The following is a 19,720-nucleotide window of genomic DNA, read 5'->3' as shown; positions in this document are numbered from 1 at the left end:
GAACATTTTAGCTGGGAGCTGCATTATCATTAAGGGGATGTTCAAATGAGTCTCTAGGTCAGGGGTGGGGAACCAAGCGAGCTGTGTTTAAGGCCCATGATGCAGTTTTATCCAGCCCCCGATATAATTTTAATGTTATGCAGTGGTACATGAAATATGACATGTTTTGGAAAGACAATCTTACAAATTACAATTAGCTTATATTTCTTATTATTTTCAAGGGACCGAGTGAAGGTGGGGTCTGTTGTAAGGGTGCCCACCTTCAATATAGGCCTAAAGTGCAGGGGAAAACCCTGATTTGTGTTTAGTAAAGCCCTTGGAGGACTTTATAAAATGTGAAGCGGTCCTCGAATGAAAACGGTTCCCCATACCTGCTCTAGGCATTTTAACTGGACACTGACACTGACAATGCCAAGTCAGCAGAGGACTGAATGACAAGTCAGAAATTCAAGAAGCAAGTAAAGACTCTCCTCTTTCGTGAATATTTACTAGACAAATGTCTGAGCTGCCCTAGCCCCAGGCCGGACTCTTGACATGATGTGTATGGGTGTGTGTGTGCGTGTGTACCTTACTTTACAAAAAAACCCTTAACTAACCCTTCTTTGCATCTGTACTTGTTGCTCTGCATATTTCCTGTGCACTCTGTATCTTCCAGTGATGTTGGCTATGATTATGCCCTCGTTTTGAAGTCGCTTTGGTTATAAAGCGTCTGCCAAATGCAATGTAATGTAATGTAATGTAACGCAATGTACAGTCAGAATCAAAACTCAAACATGCAAGCCGCCTGAGTATGTTGGGTGCATGTAGCATGTAATATTATGCACCATTGGAAAGACTGCCTGGAGGCTGTACACGGTGTTAGCACCGTCAGACCGGTCGGACAGGACAAGGTGTCCCAGCAACCTCAACGATAATGCCTGAAGGACATGCGTGCATTTTCACACCGTCACTCAGCGTCAGGTGGAGGAAATGAGATAGGCTGGATCCTTGAGGTGAGAGCGAGGACGGTTGCACAGCAGGTGGGGCATTATACCGAGATCAGGACCACCCGGCCACACCAGGGCTGGCTAATTTTAACTCTGTTTAACAACAATGTTGAGTCAACAATGACTAACAAACAACTCAGTCTGAAGAGGATGTGCAGTCTTGAAGTATTAGCCTCGTCTGCACCGAAGTGGTCCGATGTTTACTTGGAGCCGGTCCTTAGAAGATGCCTATGGCTGCTTGCTAATCCAATATATTGCAAACCCACAAATCCACATATAATGCCAATTCACAAAGGAAAGAGCCCAGTAGTATGTCTATAAATGCCTGCATACTATGGAAATGAAAACGATTCAGTGTTTCTCCCAGAATTTGTGTTAGTCAAGGTGGTGGTGCATTAAAAGTATATATTTTTGGCTAAGCAACTTTAGAGATGACATTCACAACATGAAATATGTTACATAATATATCTTTTCAGAGGACCTAGTCAAGGTGGTCTGCGTTTCTTGTCAAGGTGGCCGCCTTAGCAATAAAGTGCTGGGGGAAACCCTGCGATTCATACGGCAGGAGTGAATGAGCATGACAGATGGACTTAAATTGACAGGAAATTAAAATCCAACTACAGGTGTGGGGAGTTCAAACAAGATAAGAGCAGGCAGGCATAGGACCTGAATTAATAAATGATGTAGGCCAAGCAGCTTTAAGATGCCCTCTGCCTCCCTGACAAGGATATCAGGCAAATTAGGATGTCAGGGTGTCTGACAGCCAGGGCCGGATTAAGATGGCCTAAGGCCCATAGGCTACAGGTTGCTGTGGGCCCCCCCGGAGGGAATTTTCGCCACAAATTGATATAGTGTTAGTCATAATTACGAGCTAGGGATTATAAGATGTCTACCAACTGCACTCAACAGTACTGATGAATTTTCAATTGTTGCAGGTGGGGACCCCTAGGCTGCAGCCATATCTAGCCTGTGCATTAATGCCTGATGACAGGAACATGGCTGAGGGGCAAGGCCAAGAAGACGACATGCTTATCATACAACCAGGCATGACGTGTTCAGTCACATGATGATGTGACATTCCAGACATTTCCATCATCGTCTGCTGTGCTGTGTGGTTGTGATTATGAAGAGTGACAGCATACTCAGATAAGACCTCATTGTCACAGCATAGCAGTGTACACACAGTAGGTGAGTGTACTGTAGTAGCCAGAATCTCTACAGCACCATGCATATAGCTCCTGCTAAGGGATTAAAAAACAGAGAAGTATCCCTACACTAGTCAGAATCACGTACATGGGTGGGAGACGTGACGCCTTGTTTTTTCGTAACATTGGTTAAAAACCAACAAAACTGGTATTTTTCCTTTAAAAAACAAATGTCAATGAAAGAAGATGTGGTACATTATGTTTCATATTAGTCTTAGATGAGAAGAAACATTTTTGTGAAGATTTATGTAAAGGTTTATAAGGTATGTCAAATATCCTGCGGTGTGACTGTAACATTAATGAAACCTGGAATATAATATATATATAAATTACCCAACAACATTTTGAATAATGTATGAAGCATTTGGCATGATAGCATAAATATTAACTTTATATTAAGATATGTGAATGTGGAAAAAACACAAGACAGTAATATTAACTACAAGTTCAATTTCGTAACACAAATTGCGTCCTGTGGGGTGACATGTATGTCAATGTTTGTGAATGGGCAGCTGCAAGGCCAACTACAAGGGTCTTAAAGACTGGCTCCTAACCAGTCAGTACCTCAGTTATTGAAGAGTGCTGTGGAAGTTTAAGGGGACTCTTAACCTCTTAATATGTCTTCGTATTGCAATCTTTCTGTGCTTAGGTTCATTTTATGGTGTCCTGTGGTGTGACTGCTCTTATAGAAGGAAAACAAGTTTTTTATAAATGAAAACACATATTAAGATTAAACACAATATCATTATCAAGTTAGCATGAGCTCAGATGTCAGTCATGTATACAAAAGGATTAAAATGGCCATAATGCAGTGAATTCACTGTGGTGTGACTCCATTTTCCTGCGGTGTGACATGCCTATGCAATGTGTTGATGCAGGACACTTTTTTCCCAAAAATGGCAAAAATAAGGTGAAATTCCACAGACCACTAATTGCTTTATTTTTTTCTATTTTTTTCCAATTTTTATCCATCATTTTTTTCAGGAATTTGAAAAACTTTTTTTTTTTTTGTGTTACGCCAACCACCCACATGTAAATCACCCAGTTTAACGCCATCTGGTAGAATAAAAGTATTTCGCTAACAAATATCCATGTAACAATAACTAATAACTGTAGGTACGTACACATGTGAAACAGAGGCGAAATTCAATGTTGCATTCTGACAGTTCAACAGTCAACAGGCCGTAGCTGCGAATCAAATCGATTAAACTTTTATGTTTGAAATTCTCTCCTGATTTGCTTCCTGATATTAAACTTGGCCGAATATTTTAGCTTCGCCTTTGTTCACTTGCCTTCGCCTCCCTTTTAGTTCGCCAAAATTGTGTTTATGTGTCCCCGGCGTAAATACGTATTCCAAACTAGTGTATGTATGCCAGTAGCCAAAATACACAACATCTTCATGACACACTCCACTGCACATCTGAGGAAGACAGAGAGGTCGAAACGTCATCATGCTTGCCAGTGAATGAATAAAAAGAAAAAAATAACTTAAAGAAGAAAAAAATCCAAAAGAGTGTGCAAACTTTTTTCCACAGAACACCCCACCCCACCCCACCATCCCTCATTCCCCTGAGATAAGTGCGGCCTACTCACAGCCTGGCCCTCGACTGCAGCCCTCTGCCTGCCCAGGACGTCCTGCAGCTGGGTGAAGTGCTGGATGAAGGCCACCACCTCGGCCTGGAAGCGCTGGGTGTGCACGTACTGCACCGAGGCCATCTGCAGAGACACCTTGATGTCACACTCCCGCCGGAGGTAGGGGTCGGGCTCACCATACCTGTACACACAGACACGCATTGAGAGTTAGTCTAGTGGTCAATATTTTGTGTTTTCTGTGATGTCTGAGACAAAAAGAGAGTATAGAGTGTAGAAATGAATGTGAGGGCACATACAGTGTGATATACAAATGCATACAGTAAATAATAGTCATTGTTGCTACTTTGCATTTGCACCCGGGTGTGAATAGTCATTGTTGCTATTTGCACCCGGGTGCGAGTAGTCATTGTTGCTATTTGCACCCAGGTGTAAATAGTCATTGTTGCTACTTGCACCCGGGTGTGAATAGCCATTGTTGCTATTTACCCGACCCGTGCGTAAATAGCCATTGTTGCTATTTACCCGACCCGTGCGTAAATAGCCATTGTTGCTATTTACCCGACCCGTGCGTAAATAGCCATTGTTGCCATTTACCCGACCCGGGTGTGAATAGCCACTGTTGCTATTTGCACCCGAGAGCATATAGTCATTGTTGGTGAATAGTCATTGTTGGTGAATAGTCATTGTTGCTATTTACACTCACTCGGGTGTGAATAGCCATTGTTGCTATTTGCACCCAGGTGTGAATAGTCATTGTTGGTATTTGCACCCGGGTGTGAATAGCCATTGTTACTATTTACACCCAAACCAGGTGTCTGGTTTGGGTTTGAGTTTGAGTTTGAATAGTCATTGTTGTTATTTACACCTGGGTGTGAATAGTCATTGTTGCTATTTGCAACCGGGTGTGAAAAACAATTGTTGCTATTTGCACCCGAGTGTGAAAAGTCATTTTTAAGAGGGCTTGCCGTAGCAGGTGCCACTTACTGTAAGCCCCAAGTCCTGTTTATTGCTTGATTGTTTGCTCGCTCTTTATAGATTTTGAATAGCAGCAGTTTAAAAATTAAGCAATTGGAATGACTCAGCAGTGTTCAGCATTAACTGAGAGAGGGAGCTTGGTGGTCAGCATTTGTGAAGAATTTTTGTGATGTCTGAGCTGACACACATTGAGAGAGAAAGAGATAGGTTACTGCTCTGTACTTGTGTAAATTTTATGTGATGTGCCATGTGAGACATGCATTGAGGGGGAGTTTAGGAGTCCATATTTGTGCTTTCTTTTTTTTTTTTGCTTTATGTGACGATACTCCTCATATTCTGTATACTGTACTGTGGATGTGTGTATATGATGATGCCTCTATTCTAGTGCACTCCTTCATTTCCTTCTGGATATACTGTACATTTTACATAGTTAGATAATATACTGTTAGGCATGTAAAATATGATTGGGGACAGGGGGTAGATCAACATGGCTGTGTTACAGAATAATGCTTTACACAGTTTCATTGTAGAGTGCTTGTTTCAAAGACAGGGGAGGTGTTAATTATTCTAACCAAAAACAAGGTTGCAAGGGATTAACAACAACAACAAACCATTATCATTCGTTTATGGATCCAAGGTTCATTTAGTTAACTCAAGGCATTACCCCACAGATAACAGGCTGCTCATTTAAATTTGTGCTAAGAGCGATGCTGAGGCAACAAAAATCACTTAGTTTCTCATTAAGATAATGGACTCCCCCCAAATTCCCTGCAATGAAAACAAAAACGAAACGGAGAGCAGGAGATAAGTTAAGTACTTGTGTATGTTGAAGACGAGTGCCTCTCCACCCCGTGTTGTAAAGCGCTCCCTGTAGAGATCTCCGTGAGGAGTTAAGTCACTCAGAGACAGACTCCCTAAGCTGCCCTGCAGCGCCAGATCCCCATCTGGGGAGAGAGAGAGAGAGAGAGAGAGAGAGAGAGAGAGAGAGAGAGAGAGAGAGAGAGAGAGAGAGAGAGAGAGAGAGAGAGAGAGAGAGAGAGAGAGAGAGAGAGACAGACAGACAGAGACAGAGACAGAGAGAGAGAGAGAGAGAGAGAGAGAGAGAGAGATCACATTCCAGTCAAGGCAGTCAAAACAAAACACCATCTCTGCCCTATGAGGTTGAACTGTGAAGTCACACAGTCACTCACATGGCAAAAACAGTTCAAAATAACAACCATATTCAACAGTTTCAGTGATTCAAGCAGTCAAAATATACACAGAGAATCTGCTCAATGATGTTGAACTATGATGTCAGACACTCTCTCGCATAGCAAAACACAGCCATACTAAACAGTTGAACAGTTATTCAACAGTCAAGGCAGTCAAAACATACACAGAGTCTACCCTATGAGGTTGAACTATGAAGTCAATCAGCCAATCACACAAAATTATTCCAACGGCTTAATAGTTATCCATCAGTCAAGATGTTCAAAACATACTGTATATTGAGTCCAAGATTTTATCTTGTTCACTACATTGAGCACCAGGGTATGTATGAAACAAAATAATAGAAATGCAAAAAATCACAAATTTTCCCATTAAGATGATGAGAATCAAGGCCGTGAAAACAGTCAGTCAGTCAAACAAACAACTTTTAGACAGTCAGCCAGAAAGTCACTCACACAGCAAAAACAACGACCATGCCCAACATTTCAACAGTTAGGTTACATTCCAGTCAAGGCAGGTAAAACATACACAACATAATTACATCCTATGAAGCGAAGAGGAGAATTTCAGACACAGGCAGCAGCAGCAGCAAGTCAGACAGATGACAAGCACCACACACAATCAGGGCTGCACAATATCAGAAAAAAAACTGATAGGCGATAACAGCAGCAAATACCTCAATAACGATATTAAAACAATATTTAGAAGTATAGCCGAGTGTTTTTCTTGTCACCAATTTGTTTGTCTGTGTGGGGGGCGTGGCTTTGGTCATATTCGCTAGTGATTGGACTGCACAGAAATGTTTTACTTGTTGGCGATAATTAAGTCATTTTCACGATATGCATATCACCAGTCTTGATATCATGATTTCGATACATTTTCGATATATTGTGCAACCCTACACACAATCATGTCCCCCAGTTTTGCAATATGCTCATAGTACACTCATCAGCTGTATCAAATGGCTATACACCTCACAACACAGTGTGTGGTGTTAAAGGGAGGGGGGTTTTGCTCCTTACCAATCATTTCCATGTGAGTGAACAGTTTGGAGACGCTGGCTTTGGCAAGTTCTGTTGTCTTCTTGTTCAGTACTAGCGATAATGCGTGGACCTGACGACAGACAAAAAAAAAGTTACATTGATGAAAAAACAACTAACAAGAATCAGGGCAGGTTAAGGCAGCGGTGTTGAGATCAGAGGGTTGCAGGTTCGTATCTTCCCCTTACCTCTCCCTACACCTACATCCATGACTGATGTGCCTTTGAGCAAGGCACTTAAACACACACTGCACCAGGGACTGTAACCTGAACTCCCTGTGAATAACTAACTTGCTTTGGATAAAAGCACCAGCCAAGTGTAATGTAATGCAATGTAATGTAATGTAATGTAATGTAATGTAATGTGTAATTAGCCAGTTATACGTGTACAAGTAATGTGCAGTACAGTATGCACAAGATATGATGCTGTATCTATACAGTAGGTGATCTATTCATTATGTGCATATGTGATACATGATGCATGCATACTGTATTAGCACTACTACTAAATTGCTTTAAAGATGCGGACAAGGAGGCAGACAGTTTATTTGGAGAATTTCAGCGTCTCTACACAACCAGCACAGCAAACAATCAATCAAAAGGACAAACTTTGCTGGCAAAGAATAGTTTACCCTGATGAAGACTGGCTTGCAGTCGAAACGCGTAGGTGTTATCCCTTAAAATAAAGGATTTTTTAAAACTTTTTTACTAAGATCAGTGTGCCTCGGATCTCTAAGACTACCACCTTCAAAAAGGAGCCTATTGTTTGGGCCTCCACATTTTAGGACAGTCACAAGCTAAATACTGAAAATTCAAGATTCAAGATATATGTTTTATTACATCTCATTATAGGTTTGAAGCCTATAAAAGAGTAAACATTATTGTGTTTTAGTCTCCTCAAAAACATGAAAAGATAAAAAATAAAAAATAAAAAGAGGGGGAGGGGTGCAAAAGAAAGTGCCTTGTTGTCTTCAGGATGAGTTCAGCAATCTACAGTAACTGTTTGGTGAAAGAAACTACACAAACCTTGAGGTCGAGCTTGGTGTTGACCCGGTCCTCCATCATCTCCTCCTCGTTGACCTCCGGGTACACGTCGTCCAGCAGCTCGCTGGGGCCGTCGTGCTCCAGGGGATGCCCCGGCATGGAGCTCTGCGGCGGGGAGTTGGCCGGCACCCTCACCGCGTGGTTATTGGCCGTGGAACCGATGCCAAAGAAGTCCAGTATCACCACCCAGGTCTGTAAGGTGATGAGCACGTCCAGGCAGTTGAAATCCACGTCCACGCTGCGGCCGATGCTGCCGTAGCGCGTCGAGAACTCCGGGTGGCGCCGGTCCACCAGAAGCACGTTGATGTGTACCAGTGTGTCGTCGAAGCCTGGTGGTGGGTGAGGGGAAGGGGTGTTGCGCGACGGGGACGGGGGTGGCGTGCTGGGGCACGGCGGATCCTTCTTCTGGCGGGCAGCGGCGGGGGACGGGGCGCTTGGGTGCCTCTGGTAGAACTGGAAGACGTTCTGGGCCTCTTCCATGTGCGCCGGCAGGGAACGAGGCATCTCGGGGTACAAGGCGTTGGACGAGGACGGACAGGACTGGGAGAGGTACTCCTTGGGAGTGAAGGTGGAAGGTTTGGGGGCACCACGGGACACGATGAGGTGCTTGTGCTTGGATTCGGGGTTCTGCTCCAGCAGGTCCTCCATGAGAAGGGAGCGCAGGGCCAGCTGGACCGACAGCACGTGGGGGTGGTCTTTGGTGAAGTCCCCCTCCAGGTCCTGGAACTTGAGGCTGACCAGGCCCTGGGAGCCCTGCGACAGGTCGGCACTGAGCTGCACCTGGAGCTCAGCCACACGGAAGGTGGCCCTCACCTGGAAGAAGAAAGATAGATTGATTGATTAATTGTTTTCATTTATTGCCAGTTCAGCTATGGCTACTGTATATCATGGCCAATACAGATAGAGAATATTCACATTCTAGTTTTTCTATTTTACTAAAATAAGTATTGACAAGAGCATCTTTCTTAAAAAACTGCTGCCTTTTCGTTCTCAGTGCAGAGCAAGTTAAAACACGCTTCATAGATAAAGGGCTACTACAGTACAAAAATTACAAAGTGGGGATGCATCCCCAGTTAACAAAAGACTATGTGGCTCTCCTCTCACCTGGGTGAAGGACGGGGGCTGCAGAGGGGGTGCGTGGGTCTGGAGGGGGTGCGGTGTGTTGAGGGAGGAGGACAGGGAGGCGTAGGAGAGGCTGATGTGGGGAGGGTCGCGGGCGAACAGGCCGCCTTGGGGGTCTGGGAAGCGGTGAGGCTTGGTGGAGGACGGGGTGGGAGGGGGTGGCGTTGGAGGCTGGCTCGGCGTCACCCGTGGGTCTTCCATGAGGGAGAGGTTATCCAGGGTCTGGAGGACCTGTTCGTACACTGGCTTGCACAGACAGACCTGCAAAATGGCAAGCACAGTTGAATGTTTTTCAAGTCACGTGCACGTGAGCAATCTGCCTGTCAGACACCGGTTTCCTTGTTATTATTTCTTAATATCTTTATGATATTAAAATATACAAAAAAAACTTTTACCAACTTCATCAACACACCAACATTTCACCTCAGGAAATTAACACAAGGCCACTTAAAAAAACTCACCTGTACTGGATTAACAAACTTGCCCTCCACTCTGAGCAATGCAGAGCTTTGAAACGAGTCTTCACAAGACAGATATGTAAATTGGCTGTCTTCATCGATGGGAACCTTCTCAAGGGTGAACTGTATGGTGGTGTCTTTCAGAATATGGAATGCTGAAGTGGACAGAAAATAAATCAAGAGCATTGATAATTAATCCATGAAAATGACAAAAAGTAAGAATGCATTTTCAACCTGTTAAGCATAGGCATGGTACATTTCTTGTCATTTAAATGAGAGAAGTGGTTGCTCTTAATGTTATGGTTTGAAATGATTGAGATTGCAGTAAGGCTTTACTGTTACATGTACAGTATCAGATTGTATTGTGATCAGATAGATTGTATTGTGTGTTTTTACATTTCGGCAAGTTGTATCTCACGGATTATGGAAAACAATCATGCAATGATTGTTAAAAAAAATAATAATTATAAAATAAAAAGAATATCTGACCTGTTCCTCTGCTTAGTGACTCAAAAAAGTCATGTCTCGTGAACTGGAGATCCTCCTGATTGACACTTCCATTGTGCGAGGGTGAGAAACTAGAGTTGGAGCTCGCGTCACTTCGCAGGTTTTTCCTCTGCATCAAGTGACAAGTATTCAGTGAGTAGAGCCTAATATCCTTCACCTCGACCTGCAACGTCTCCCCTTCCGAGTCCTGTCCCGTTATGAAGTTCTGGATCGCTATGCTGCCGAGATGTCCTACCAGGAGCTCAGGGTGACCGGGTTTTCGGGGAATGGACACGACGGGCGACTCGATGCTGATGTTCAGGGTGAGCTTCACCAGGAAGGAGTCCAAGCTCGGCTCCTGCTCACTTGGCAGTGTGAGGTCGTCCTCGTCGTCGAAAGGGTCTATCTGCCAGTTGCACTGGCTGGGAGCCCTGCTTCTCCTCGACGGGGTTTCGAAGAGAGACACCATGCCGCTGTACTCGGCCGTTTTGTTGGCGAGCACCGTGGAGACTTTGGAGGCGGCCGTTTTCAACATGGAGCGGAAGTTGTCCTCCACCTCGTTGGCCGAGAGGCTGAGCTCCTTCAGGAACTTGGCCGAGTGGTTGTAGTGCAAGGAGGCCATGTGGAGCTGTAGCGAGCACTCCCCTTGAGATCGTTCCAGCAGGTGGAAGTTCAGCGCCTCCGACGGCGCCATTCCCGGGAGGGGGAAGAAGGACACGTTCTCCGCGGAAGGGATTTCTTCCACGTTCCCGATGCTGACCACAAACTGGCTTTTCCCGCCTTCCTGAGTTAGGTCCACCAGCTGGATGCAGCCCAGGGACCCGTTGATGTCCAGCCTGCTTCCCATGGAGACGTTCACTTTTGTCCCGTTGATGCTGGCAGTGGCGATTTTCATGCCCTTTTTCTCTCCACCGAGGAGATTGCTTGTGGTTATCGTCCGCAGAAGCAAGAGGTTCAATCGGTGGATTTCGACAGTGAACTCTTTGTTTTGCTCGTACGTGGACTGATAGTTTTCGTCTTGACCTTCCCCGTTAGGCAGTGGCGGCGTTGGTTGTGCCGAGGGAGAATATGTGCTTTCTTCCTTTGGGAATGATTGCTGGAGGAATTTCAGCAGCTCCACCATGGTCTCTGGGTTGAGGATGATGTCCAGGTTGTTCACCTGCATGGTGGTCACCTGGAGGGAGCTGTCCAGGTTCATAGAGGGGCAGTCTGAGCTGATGAACTGGTACTCCAGCTTGATGAGAGCCTCCTGGTCCTTGAAGAAGGAGCTCAGGGGAGACGGCGCCTTCTCGAAACAAGTCAGCCCCCCTTGCGACTCCCGGTGGTGGAGGTCCAAAGGCTCGGGGGACCTCCCGTCGGCGGAGGCGGGGGAGGTGGGCTGGCTCTCTCGGAGACTACCGGTAGGCACGTCGAAACTCAGGTGCTTGTGAGAGGCCACCAAAAGGTCAAAGTCCGACCCGTACGTTTGCAGGGTGTCCACCAGCAGGAGACCGTGGACCGTGAGGGACACCTCGGCGTCGTAAGGCCGCTTCACAAAATGGGCGTTGGTGCCAAAGACCTTCAGCACAGAGATGTAGCGGCCTCCGCTCTCGACGCCCAACTGCATGTAGTTGATGTTGAACTCTGCCAGCAGGAGCCTGGACTCCACCAAGACCTCCCTCGTGTGCTGCTCGAGCGTCATCACGCTTTGTGTGAGGAGGTTCTTGGCGGACCCCGTTTGACCCAATTTCCCGTGGCTCTCTTCCCTCTGGAAGATCTTCTCGTGGCGTAGGGTCAAGGGGTCCGGAGATTTCAGGCTGTCCCGTTTCTTCTCAGCCTCCTCCTCCTCGTCTGTCGTGCTGCCCAGGCGAGTGAGGCAGCTCCTCAGCGCGGTCATCTTCTCGAGGTTGATGTGCACCTTGAGGTCGGGGAGGGTGCCCGAGAGGACCGCCCCCGGGAGCTGGGGGTCGGAAGTGTAGCGGAGCCTCTGCTCCAGCTGCAGGAGCACGTTGAACTTCTCCACCACGTGCGTCGGGCCGACCTCGTTCTCCTGCAGGTAGGGATGCAAATTATCAATTCATTCATTAATCCTTAGTTGATTGCCTTATCGATCGACTTATGATTAATTGATAAGCAGCGTTTTGCCCCCGAAATTTCAATGTTTCTAAAATAAAAAATAAAAATAATCTAAAAAATTGTAATTAAAAATGTAGATAAAACACTACATTTAAATTAATTCCATCTAAATGTTTAAATCCAAAAGGTGATTTAAATATTCCCTCTATTCACACCCCTCTTCACACACACTCTTCATATGTCCATTTCATCTGGGTCTCTTACTGTATCAGTTGAATTGGGGATTAGTTGCGATTACTGTTTTTTAATCAATTGACGCATTCATCGATTAAGGTCAATTAATCGATTAATCGTTCGCATCCCTACCTGCAGGTGCTTCCAGTTGTCCCTGTAGCGGCCCACCATGATCTGAAGGTCTTTGAAGGACAGCGAGTACTTCTCGTAGAGGTTCCTGCTGTAGGCCTGGGCCCCTTCGGGCGACGAGAGGCTGGGGAGTTCAGGGCTTTTAAGGCGGTCTTTACTACTCTCTGCCTCTGGTTCTGGTGGGGGGGACCCTGGAGGTGTTGCGAGAGGCGTCTGATACTCCTCGTCGCTCAAGTCGTCCTCTCCCGACTGTGAAGTCTTCGCTTTTGGTTTGGAATCCTCTGTTAGAGAGAGAGAAGAATATTTAAACTTCAACCACTTGCAAAAGATAGAATATGTGAAATGTGACAGGACAACAAGTCCATTTTATCGAGCAATCTGCGTTAGTTCTGGCAGACCACATAGTCAACGCGCCCTTTTGCCTATTGGCTGACGCCGATCCAACCCATACAACTCTCCACTAATCAGCTGCGCTTTGGTTAATCAGCTGCAGCTCACAATTGGATGCTGACATATGGCGCGCTTTATTTAAACTACCGAATTTGTTTTCCGGTCATTGCTTTTTGCTGCTTGTTTTGCTCCCACCACCTCCCCTGCTCCACCAGACTAATCGTTGTCAAAAAATGTCATGTTGTTGCTTGCTCTGTTCTAGGGGGTATTTTGCCTTTCCAGCTAAATGGAAGGCACACCACCTGAGAGGATGCTGCTGTTCCCTGTATTGGCTTCCATGGAGCTCATGGAGAAGCCGGGGAACTTCCTCCGAACAGAGCCATACCCCCAAACACAAATGTATGCATTCAGAAATAAAGCTTCTGAAATTTATCTCTGTTTCCCGTCTCATTTTTGACTAAAGTGGATCTGACAGAAATTAGTTTGTGCAATAATTGTGTGATGTGTAAGCACAAGTTGTCTTGTAATAAAATTGCAACAACCAAATTATTAGAAATTCCATAAAGTAGCCTGGTAGTGTACCTTGAGAATTAGTGAGGAGAATTCGACCGAGGTCAACCACCACCAACATGGGATCGCCTGACTGAAAGTCATCAGGAAAAATCACTTGCGGGGCACAGATGTCCAGCTTCATTGTCCACCGCTTGCTGTTCTCCTGTGGCGACAACAAGATGGAAAACATTTCAGAAGTGTGAACGAGCAAGGAAGTCACTTCACGATCCGTGGTTCATATTTCACCCCCAAATTATATTTAGATAATCCGCCCCACCACCACCACTTACAATGAACTCTCCCACGAGCAGCTGATCGATTGTCTGCCTGATTTCTGCTTTGGTCTGCATCTTCAGCTTGTTGTACTGCCTCCTGGCAGCCTCCGCAACTCGCAGCTCCAACTCCGACTGGTACCCGAAGCCTGAGCCAAAAAGGAAGATAAATATTAAAACAAATACTCCCTTCTGTCAAGAGGACTGGGGGGAAAAGTAGTTAAGAGAAAGGACGAGCATTCGTTCCGCTCAGTAACGTAATGGGATGCTTGAAATGATGAAAGTATAACATGAAAACATCTAAACATTAACACTTGTGGCTACATACCAGCACACAATATGCATGTATTTAGATCAGGCAAAATGCCATTATGCCTTTCCTGATGAATGTAAAAGGAATATTTCTGTCTGCCAAGACTGGAATAAGTCATTAAGAAGAGCAAAAATGCAATGCTTGCAATGATGAACACACAACATTAAAACAAACACTTATGGCTACATACCACATAGGACATTGGTTAAAATGCATACATCAGGCGTAATGCTACCATGCCTTTCAGCCTTGAAAGTGTGCAGTAAAACATACAAACACCATGTAATATATTTATACTAGTTAAATGCATGTACATAAATGCAAACAATGTGATTTTAGCCTGCATGCCATTCAGCCTTGTGAGCATGCATTAAGATTAAAACATACACACCCAAACACACGCACACAAACGCACCCAGGCACATGCGCACACACACTTCATTACCTGAGGTGTGGACTCTGCCCTTGTAGAAGAAGTCTGCGACCTTCTTAATGGCCTGGGGGTTGTAGATGATGTTCAGAGGACTGGTGTTGACCTCCAGCCTCCTCTCGTATTTACTTCTGATGGGGTTTCGCTCGTAGATCATCTCAAAGACTGGCGCAGCCGACGAGTCTACGCCAGGGGCTGTAGGGTGACAGGATGAATGAAATAATCAAGACTCACAATGCACAGTTAACTTTTTTTTGCAAAGAAAACCACTACGTACCACATTTTTTTGAAAAAAAAAAAGACAGCAAATAAATGGGCCTGTCTGTCCTTAAACAAGGACAACGTCTGCAGTTATGCATCAAATTGTAAATTTATGAAAATTCTATTACGCAAGCTTTCTTTTTTACACAAAGTGGCTCAGAATGGTATTATGCAAGGCTATTCTCAAGGCAATGTTGACAATAATAACGTAAGCTGAAATTGTAGCTGAGAAACAGACACAGAAACAGAAACAGTCATAGTATACCGGTACTTTCATAATGACACGTCTGCTACAGTAGCTTCTTCAGCACTGACCTGAATCTGTACTTGAGGTCTGTCCAAAGGGTTGATTTATGGCCACAACGACCTTATCCTTGGGGAAAAGAAAACACGTTCACAACTACAGAATATATTGAGGGGAAAACACGGCCATCTTGGCATATTGTGCAAGAAGTAGAGCATGAATAAAAGACAATGAAGCATTACTTTGCAAGCAATTTGCAATTCATTGTTACTTTCAAGGTTGTTATGTTTATGCAATATGACATTAACTGTCTAATGAGCTTACCGTTTTGGGAGCAACAAGGACGGGGAAGATTGTCCTGTGTGTGGTGAGGTCTCTCAAAAACAGGCCACCCAGCTTCACGGACAGAAGAGAAGACTCAGACCTGGGCAAAGACTCAACGCCAATCTTCACACCTGCAAAACAAAACAAAACAAAACAGATCAGTGCCAACTCTACACCACTACTAACAACAATATATTGTACTTAGAATACTGTGAGTGGAGTTAGTCCCATGATGGCTGTTCCAATTTGCTTCCCCTATCGCTAGTTGCACTACAACTTCAGCTTTTCCCAAAATATTCATTTGAAAACACAAGCAAAGAACTAGAACATTTTAAATGCAATTAATTTCCACTTATAAAAACACATATAAATAACATTTTCTTTGTTAGCGTTTGCATACAACCATGTTCCATTCTTTTCCCTCAGAACTGCTATTATTATAGCCTACAAGCCCAGGGAATGACCATGCCTTGTGAAAGTTCATTGAAAGGAAAGTAAAGTTCCGCAACACTGTTTGATGCTCCCAAATTTTAATGGCACAAAGTTTCGTACTAGTTGCACTGTGTGATGAAGGACTGATAGTCCGAAACGTCGTGCCATTAAAATTTGGGAGCATCAAACAGTGTTGCGGACCTTTATTTTCCTTTCAGTTGTCTTATGTTTGGTCCAGCACCTGTGCTTCTGATGTGCGCACATTCTCTGACTTTTTGTCATGAAAGTTAATGACAGGCCGTGCAATGCTGTGCTGTGCTGTGCTGCTGTACCTGAGAATTCCAGCTGGATGACACCACTCTCTTTGGCTGCCGTCTTCTCCTGGTGCAGCAGGGTCATGGAGGCCTTCTCCAGCAGGAAGTCCAGCCGAGCAAACAGGTGGTCCCTCCTGGTGAAGGTGTTGAGCGTCTGGGAGTCCTCCAGTGGATCAAACAGCTCATCTGGGTCAGCTGCGGGAGGTTGAAGGTTTTAGAACTCGTTTTAGATTTCTGAAATGCGTTTATCGACAGCGTTGTTGCCAACTAAGTTAGCAACTTACTTGGTTGCAATGAAGTTTCCCATTGCCAACCTGCTAACTGGTTAGCAACAATACTTTTGAGAAACAGGGTCCTGCTTGTTTCTCACTAATTATTGTTAGTGACTGTTTTTTGTCATTAGTTTCCATGTCATTTAGGTGATTTAATCTAAAAGCATAATTAGGTGGCCCTTTACAGTAAATAGCTGATAAAACTAGGGTCGTGTGTGTGATACACTCATTCATGTTCTCCACTACAGTGGTATACAGTCTCAAATAGGGCAGATGTCTTGCTGCATCATAAAAAGGACTGAGGAAAACTCTTGTGTTAGTAAATGTTCAATAAGCCGTATTAACACTACAGCATTTAAAATAAATGTACTAGGATCTCTAACAATTCAGCCTTTTAAATCCCAAACAAAATTCTGATATCTGGAGTTTTTCCAACTGAGTCACAGTAGAGACAGACATTTGTTTGAGCTCACAAATTAACCAGAGTACTGTTGACATTAAACAGCGTGTGTGTGACTTGACCGCCTGACCTAGTATGTCCCATGAGCCGTCTGGCAGCATTCCCTGGCCGTCGGGCCTGCTCTCCGGACCCTGGGCCTCGCCGTACCAACCGCCCCAGCCGGGGAACCAGGACTGCAGGTACTGGACCATGCCGGAGCTCCCGCTCTTGGGGATGGTGGCCGGGGGAGGAGACATGTGGCCAGCGTCTGCCATGGGCTCCCTTACACTCTGTTCAGAACAAGAATATCACATTACATTACATTACATTACATTACATTACATTACATTACATTACATTTAGCAGATGCTTTTGACCAAAGCGGCTTACAAGGAGGACACATTCAAGCAAGGCTCCCTTACACTCTGTTCAGAACAAGAATATTACATTGCATTACATTACATTTAGCAGACGCTTTTGACCAAAGCAACTTACAAGAAGGACACATTCAAGTCAGCACAGAGTACAGCAGTATACAAGTAATGTACATGTAGAACAGATGGAGAGCACAAAAATAGTTGAGGATGAATGAAGTGTAGAGCAGGTTAGCACCCATGATAAGAGATCATTTAGTTCAGTTTGTTTACTGGATCCCCATTAGCTGGGGCAATACCATAGCTAATCTTCCTAGAGTCCTGCCTCAATAGAAAATCATTCCATCAAAACGTCATCATTGAAAATACATACATTGAGTGTAAAACACACAGAGTATCTTCATAATTAAATTTTCGGAACACTGATTACAGTAATGTCTTCCACTCATTATGATTCATGCAATTAACATATTTGGATTCATCTCAAAAACTCTAACTGAAATCAGAAAATGTCATGACAACAAAACAAAAACATCAGCCTTGCAAAATAACCCATGACCATCCACCACAGATGTGGCCGACTGGGCGTGTACCGCACCCACAGCCTTTTCATACAACCCAAGCTATGAGATCTGGGCTTCTGGCAATGCTGCACAAAGGGAAATGGGCCCATATTTTCATACCCACATATCACTACACTCACATATCACGTAAACAGCAGCAATACTGCCTTTTAGGCGGGAAGGAGGAAAAAAAATACACAAAACAAAATACTCAAACAAAATCACAAGAGTAGTCTGAGAGAGGGCTGAGGCCCTTTTTACTCAGTATTTTCTGGAGAGATTATTTGATAGTGACAGATGAAATATAAGCAGTACACATGCATACAGTACACACACAGTAGGAGCCACTGATATTGTGCTGTGTTTTCTTGACTGCCCCATGATTGCTCCTTGCAAGGGCCAGCTAAAAACATCTTGGAAGTCTCATGATGAAAGTCACATGGTATGCACATGCAAGAGGAAGAACATGTGGCTTCTACTGTGTGGTAAGTGAAAACCTTATCCCATGATTGTATGACAGTGTTTATGACACATGCATAACTATGTTGTCTTGCTTCTGAGATCTCTTCCTGCATCCTGATTTGTAGGCGATGCAGTATTATTTCTTCTTATTATTATTATTATTAGTGGTAGTTGTAGTAGTAGTATTGTCATCATTATTACAATCATTATTATTATCATAATTATTGGTGTTATGATTATTATGGTTATTATTCTTAGTCATCTTATTATTGTAATATAATTATTACTATTATTATTATCATTATTATCATCATCATAACCATCATCATTAATACTAATATCATTATCATGGTTGTCTTGCCTCTGCGATCTCCTCCTGCTTCTTGAAGCGGTCGTGGACGACTCCTCTCAGGCCCTGCAGCTCCTCCAGAGTCTGCTCCTCCTCCACCCTCTCCAGCTCATCCTGCACCAGGAGAAGAGTACAGTACTGAGATGCTGGTTCCGGAGTAAAGCAGGGCCTTGAATCTCTACTGAGATGCTGGCTCAGGAGTAAAGCAGGGCCTTGGGTCTATACCAGGGGTGTCAAACTCAAATTGACCGAGGGCCAAAATCGAAATCTGGGATGAAGTTGCGGGCCGAATTCATTTAAAATACACTACTATTATGCAACAGTAGACTTAAAGATAGGCAAATAACACATTCCCATCGTACTATCATATACCTCTAGTGCTAGTATGTGCTTACATTCTGGACCCACTCATAATTACTGTGATGCACGAAATTTTGCCTTCAAGTCATATTTTTTCTACATAAATGGTGTATGTGGGCCAATTGTAATACACATTTGAAATGATCTCGCGGGCCGAATAAAATGACTCCGCGCGCCAAATTTGGCCCCCTGGCCTGAGTTTGACATCCCTGGTCTATACTGAGATGTTGGCTAAAGCTGGGCTTACACTGTGCGACTTTTGCCCCGATTTTGCCCCAATTTGGCAGTCGCACGACTTTTTGAGAGTCGGGCCGATTTCTTGCTCAATCGCAGGTCAATCGTGAGTCTCGCATCGTGTAGTGTACATGGGGTAACGACAAGCGATTTCGCCTCACAATCGTGCAATCGCAGGGTCGCAAGAAAATCAAAACGGTTTGAAATTCTGGTCGTAGCTCGTGCGTAAATCGCACAGTTAAAGTAGTGCTACGACCCGATTTGACACTTCACATGCACAAATGAATAGGGCCGTGTGATTCGCTGTTGAGCGTGACCTCATTTCCACCTCAGGTGAGCATGTTCCCTCCTCTGCAGACCGGGGAAACGTGCCTGTCGCGTCGTACGATGGAAGCATTTCGCTCGCATCCGACTGTCGGCTCGTGTAGTGTGAGGACGTGAGTCGTGAGTTGTGAACTTTTAAACCATGAAATTCCATCGTGCACTGTGAGCAGAAGCTTAAGACCCACGAGTGAAAATATCGCACAGTGTATGCCCGGCTTTAGGAGTAAACCAGGGCCTTGGGTCTATACTAAGATGCTGGTTCTGGAGTAAACTAAT

General features: G+C 44.5%; 1 protein-coding gene across 1 annotated transcript in view; it reads right to left on the bottom strand.

The window, feature by feature from the left end:
• The window catches only part of vps13d (vacuolar protein sorting 13 homolog D), a 165,577-nt gene that overhangs the window by 133,862 nt on the left and 11,995 nt on the right, over positions 1 to 19,720 (bottom strand). Inside the window, exons 11-26 of the mRNA XM_063208416.1 lie at positions 18,539 to 18,640; positions 16,870 to 17,068; positions 16,086 to 16,262; positions 15,322 to 15,452; positions 15,069 to 15,126; positions 14,508 to 14,687; positions 13,768 to 13,898; positions 13,508 to 13,640; positions 12,539 to 12,816; positions 10,121 to 12,146; positions 9,635 to 9,786; positions 9,156 to 9,434; positions 8,034 to 8,864; positions 6,991 to 7,081; positions 5,577 to 5,703; positions 3,785 to 3,965 (exon numbers count right to left, since the gene is read on the bottom strand). Coding sequence (XP_063064486.1) covers positions 3,785 to 3,965; positions 5,577 to 5,703; positions 6,991 to 7,081; positions 8,034 to 8,864; positions 9,156 to 9,434; positions 9,635 to 9,786; positions 10,121 to 12,146; positions 12,539 to 12,816; positions 13,508 to 13,640; positions 13,768 to 13,898; positions 14,508 to 14,687; positions 15,069 to 15,126; positions 15,322 to 15,452; positions 16,086 to 16,262; positions 16,870 to 17,068; positions 18,539 to 18,640 — 5,076 coding nt within the window. The remainder of the gene's footprint in view (positions 1 to 3,784; positions 3,966 to 5,576; positions 5,704 to 6,990; positions 7,082 to 8,033; positions 8,865 to 9,155; positions 9,435 to 9,634; positions 9,787 to 10,120; positions 12,147 to 12,538; positions 12,817 to 13,507; positions 13,641 to 13,767; positions 13,899 to 14,507; positions 14,688 to 15,068; positions 15,127 to 15,321; positions 15,453 to 16,085; positions 16,263 to 16,869; positions 17,069 to 18,538; positions 18,641 to 19,720) is intronic.

Source organism: Engraulis encrasicolus, chromosome 10 (genome assembly GCF_034702125.1).
Source record: "Engraulis encrasicolus isolate BLACKSEA-1 chromosome 10, IST_EnEncr_1.0, whole genome shotgun sequence".
NCBI lineage: Eukaryota > Metazoa > Chordata > Actinopteri > Clupeiformes > Engraulidae > Engraulis > Engraulis encrasicolus.
Note: the sequence above shows the minus strand (reverse complement) of the source record. Positions and strands in the feature narration are given on the sequence as shown.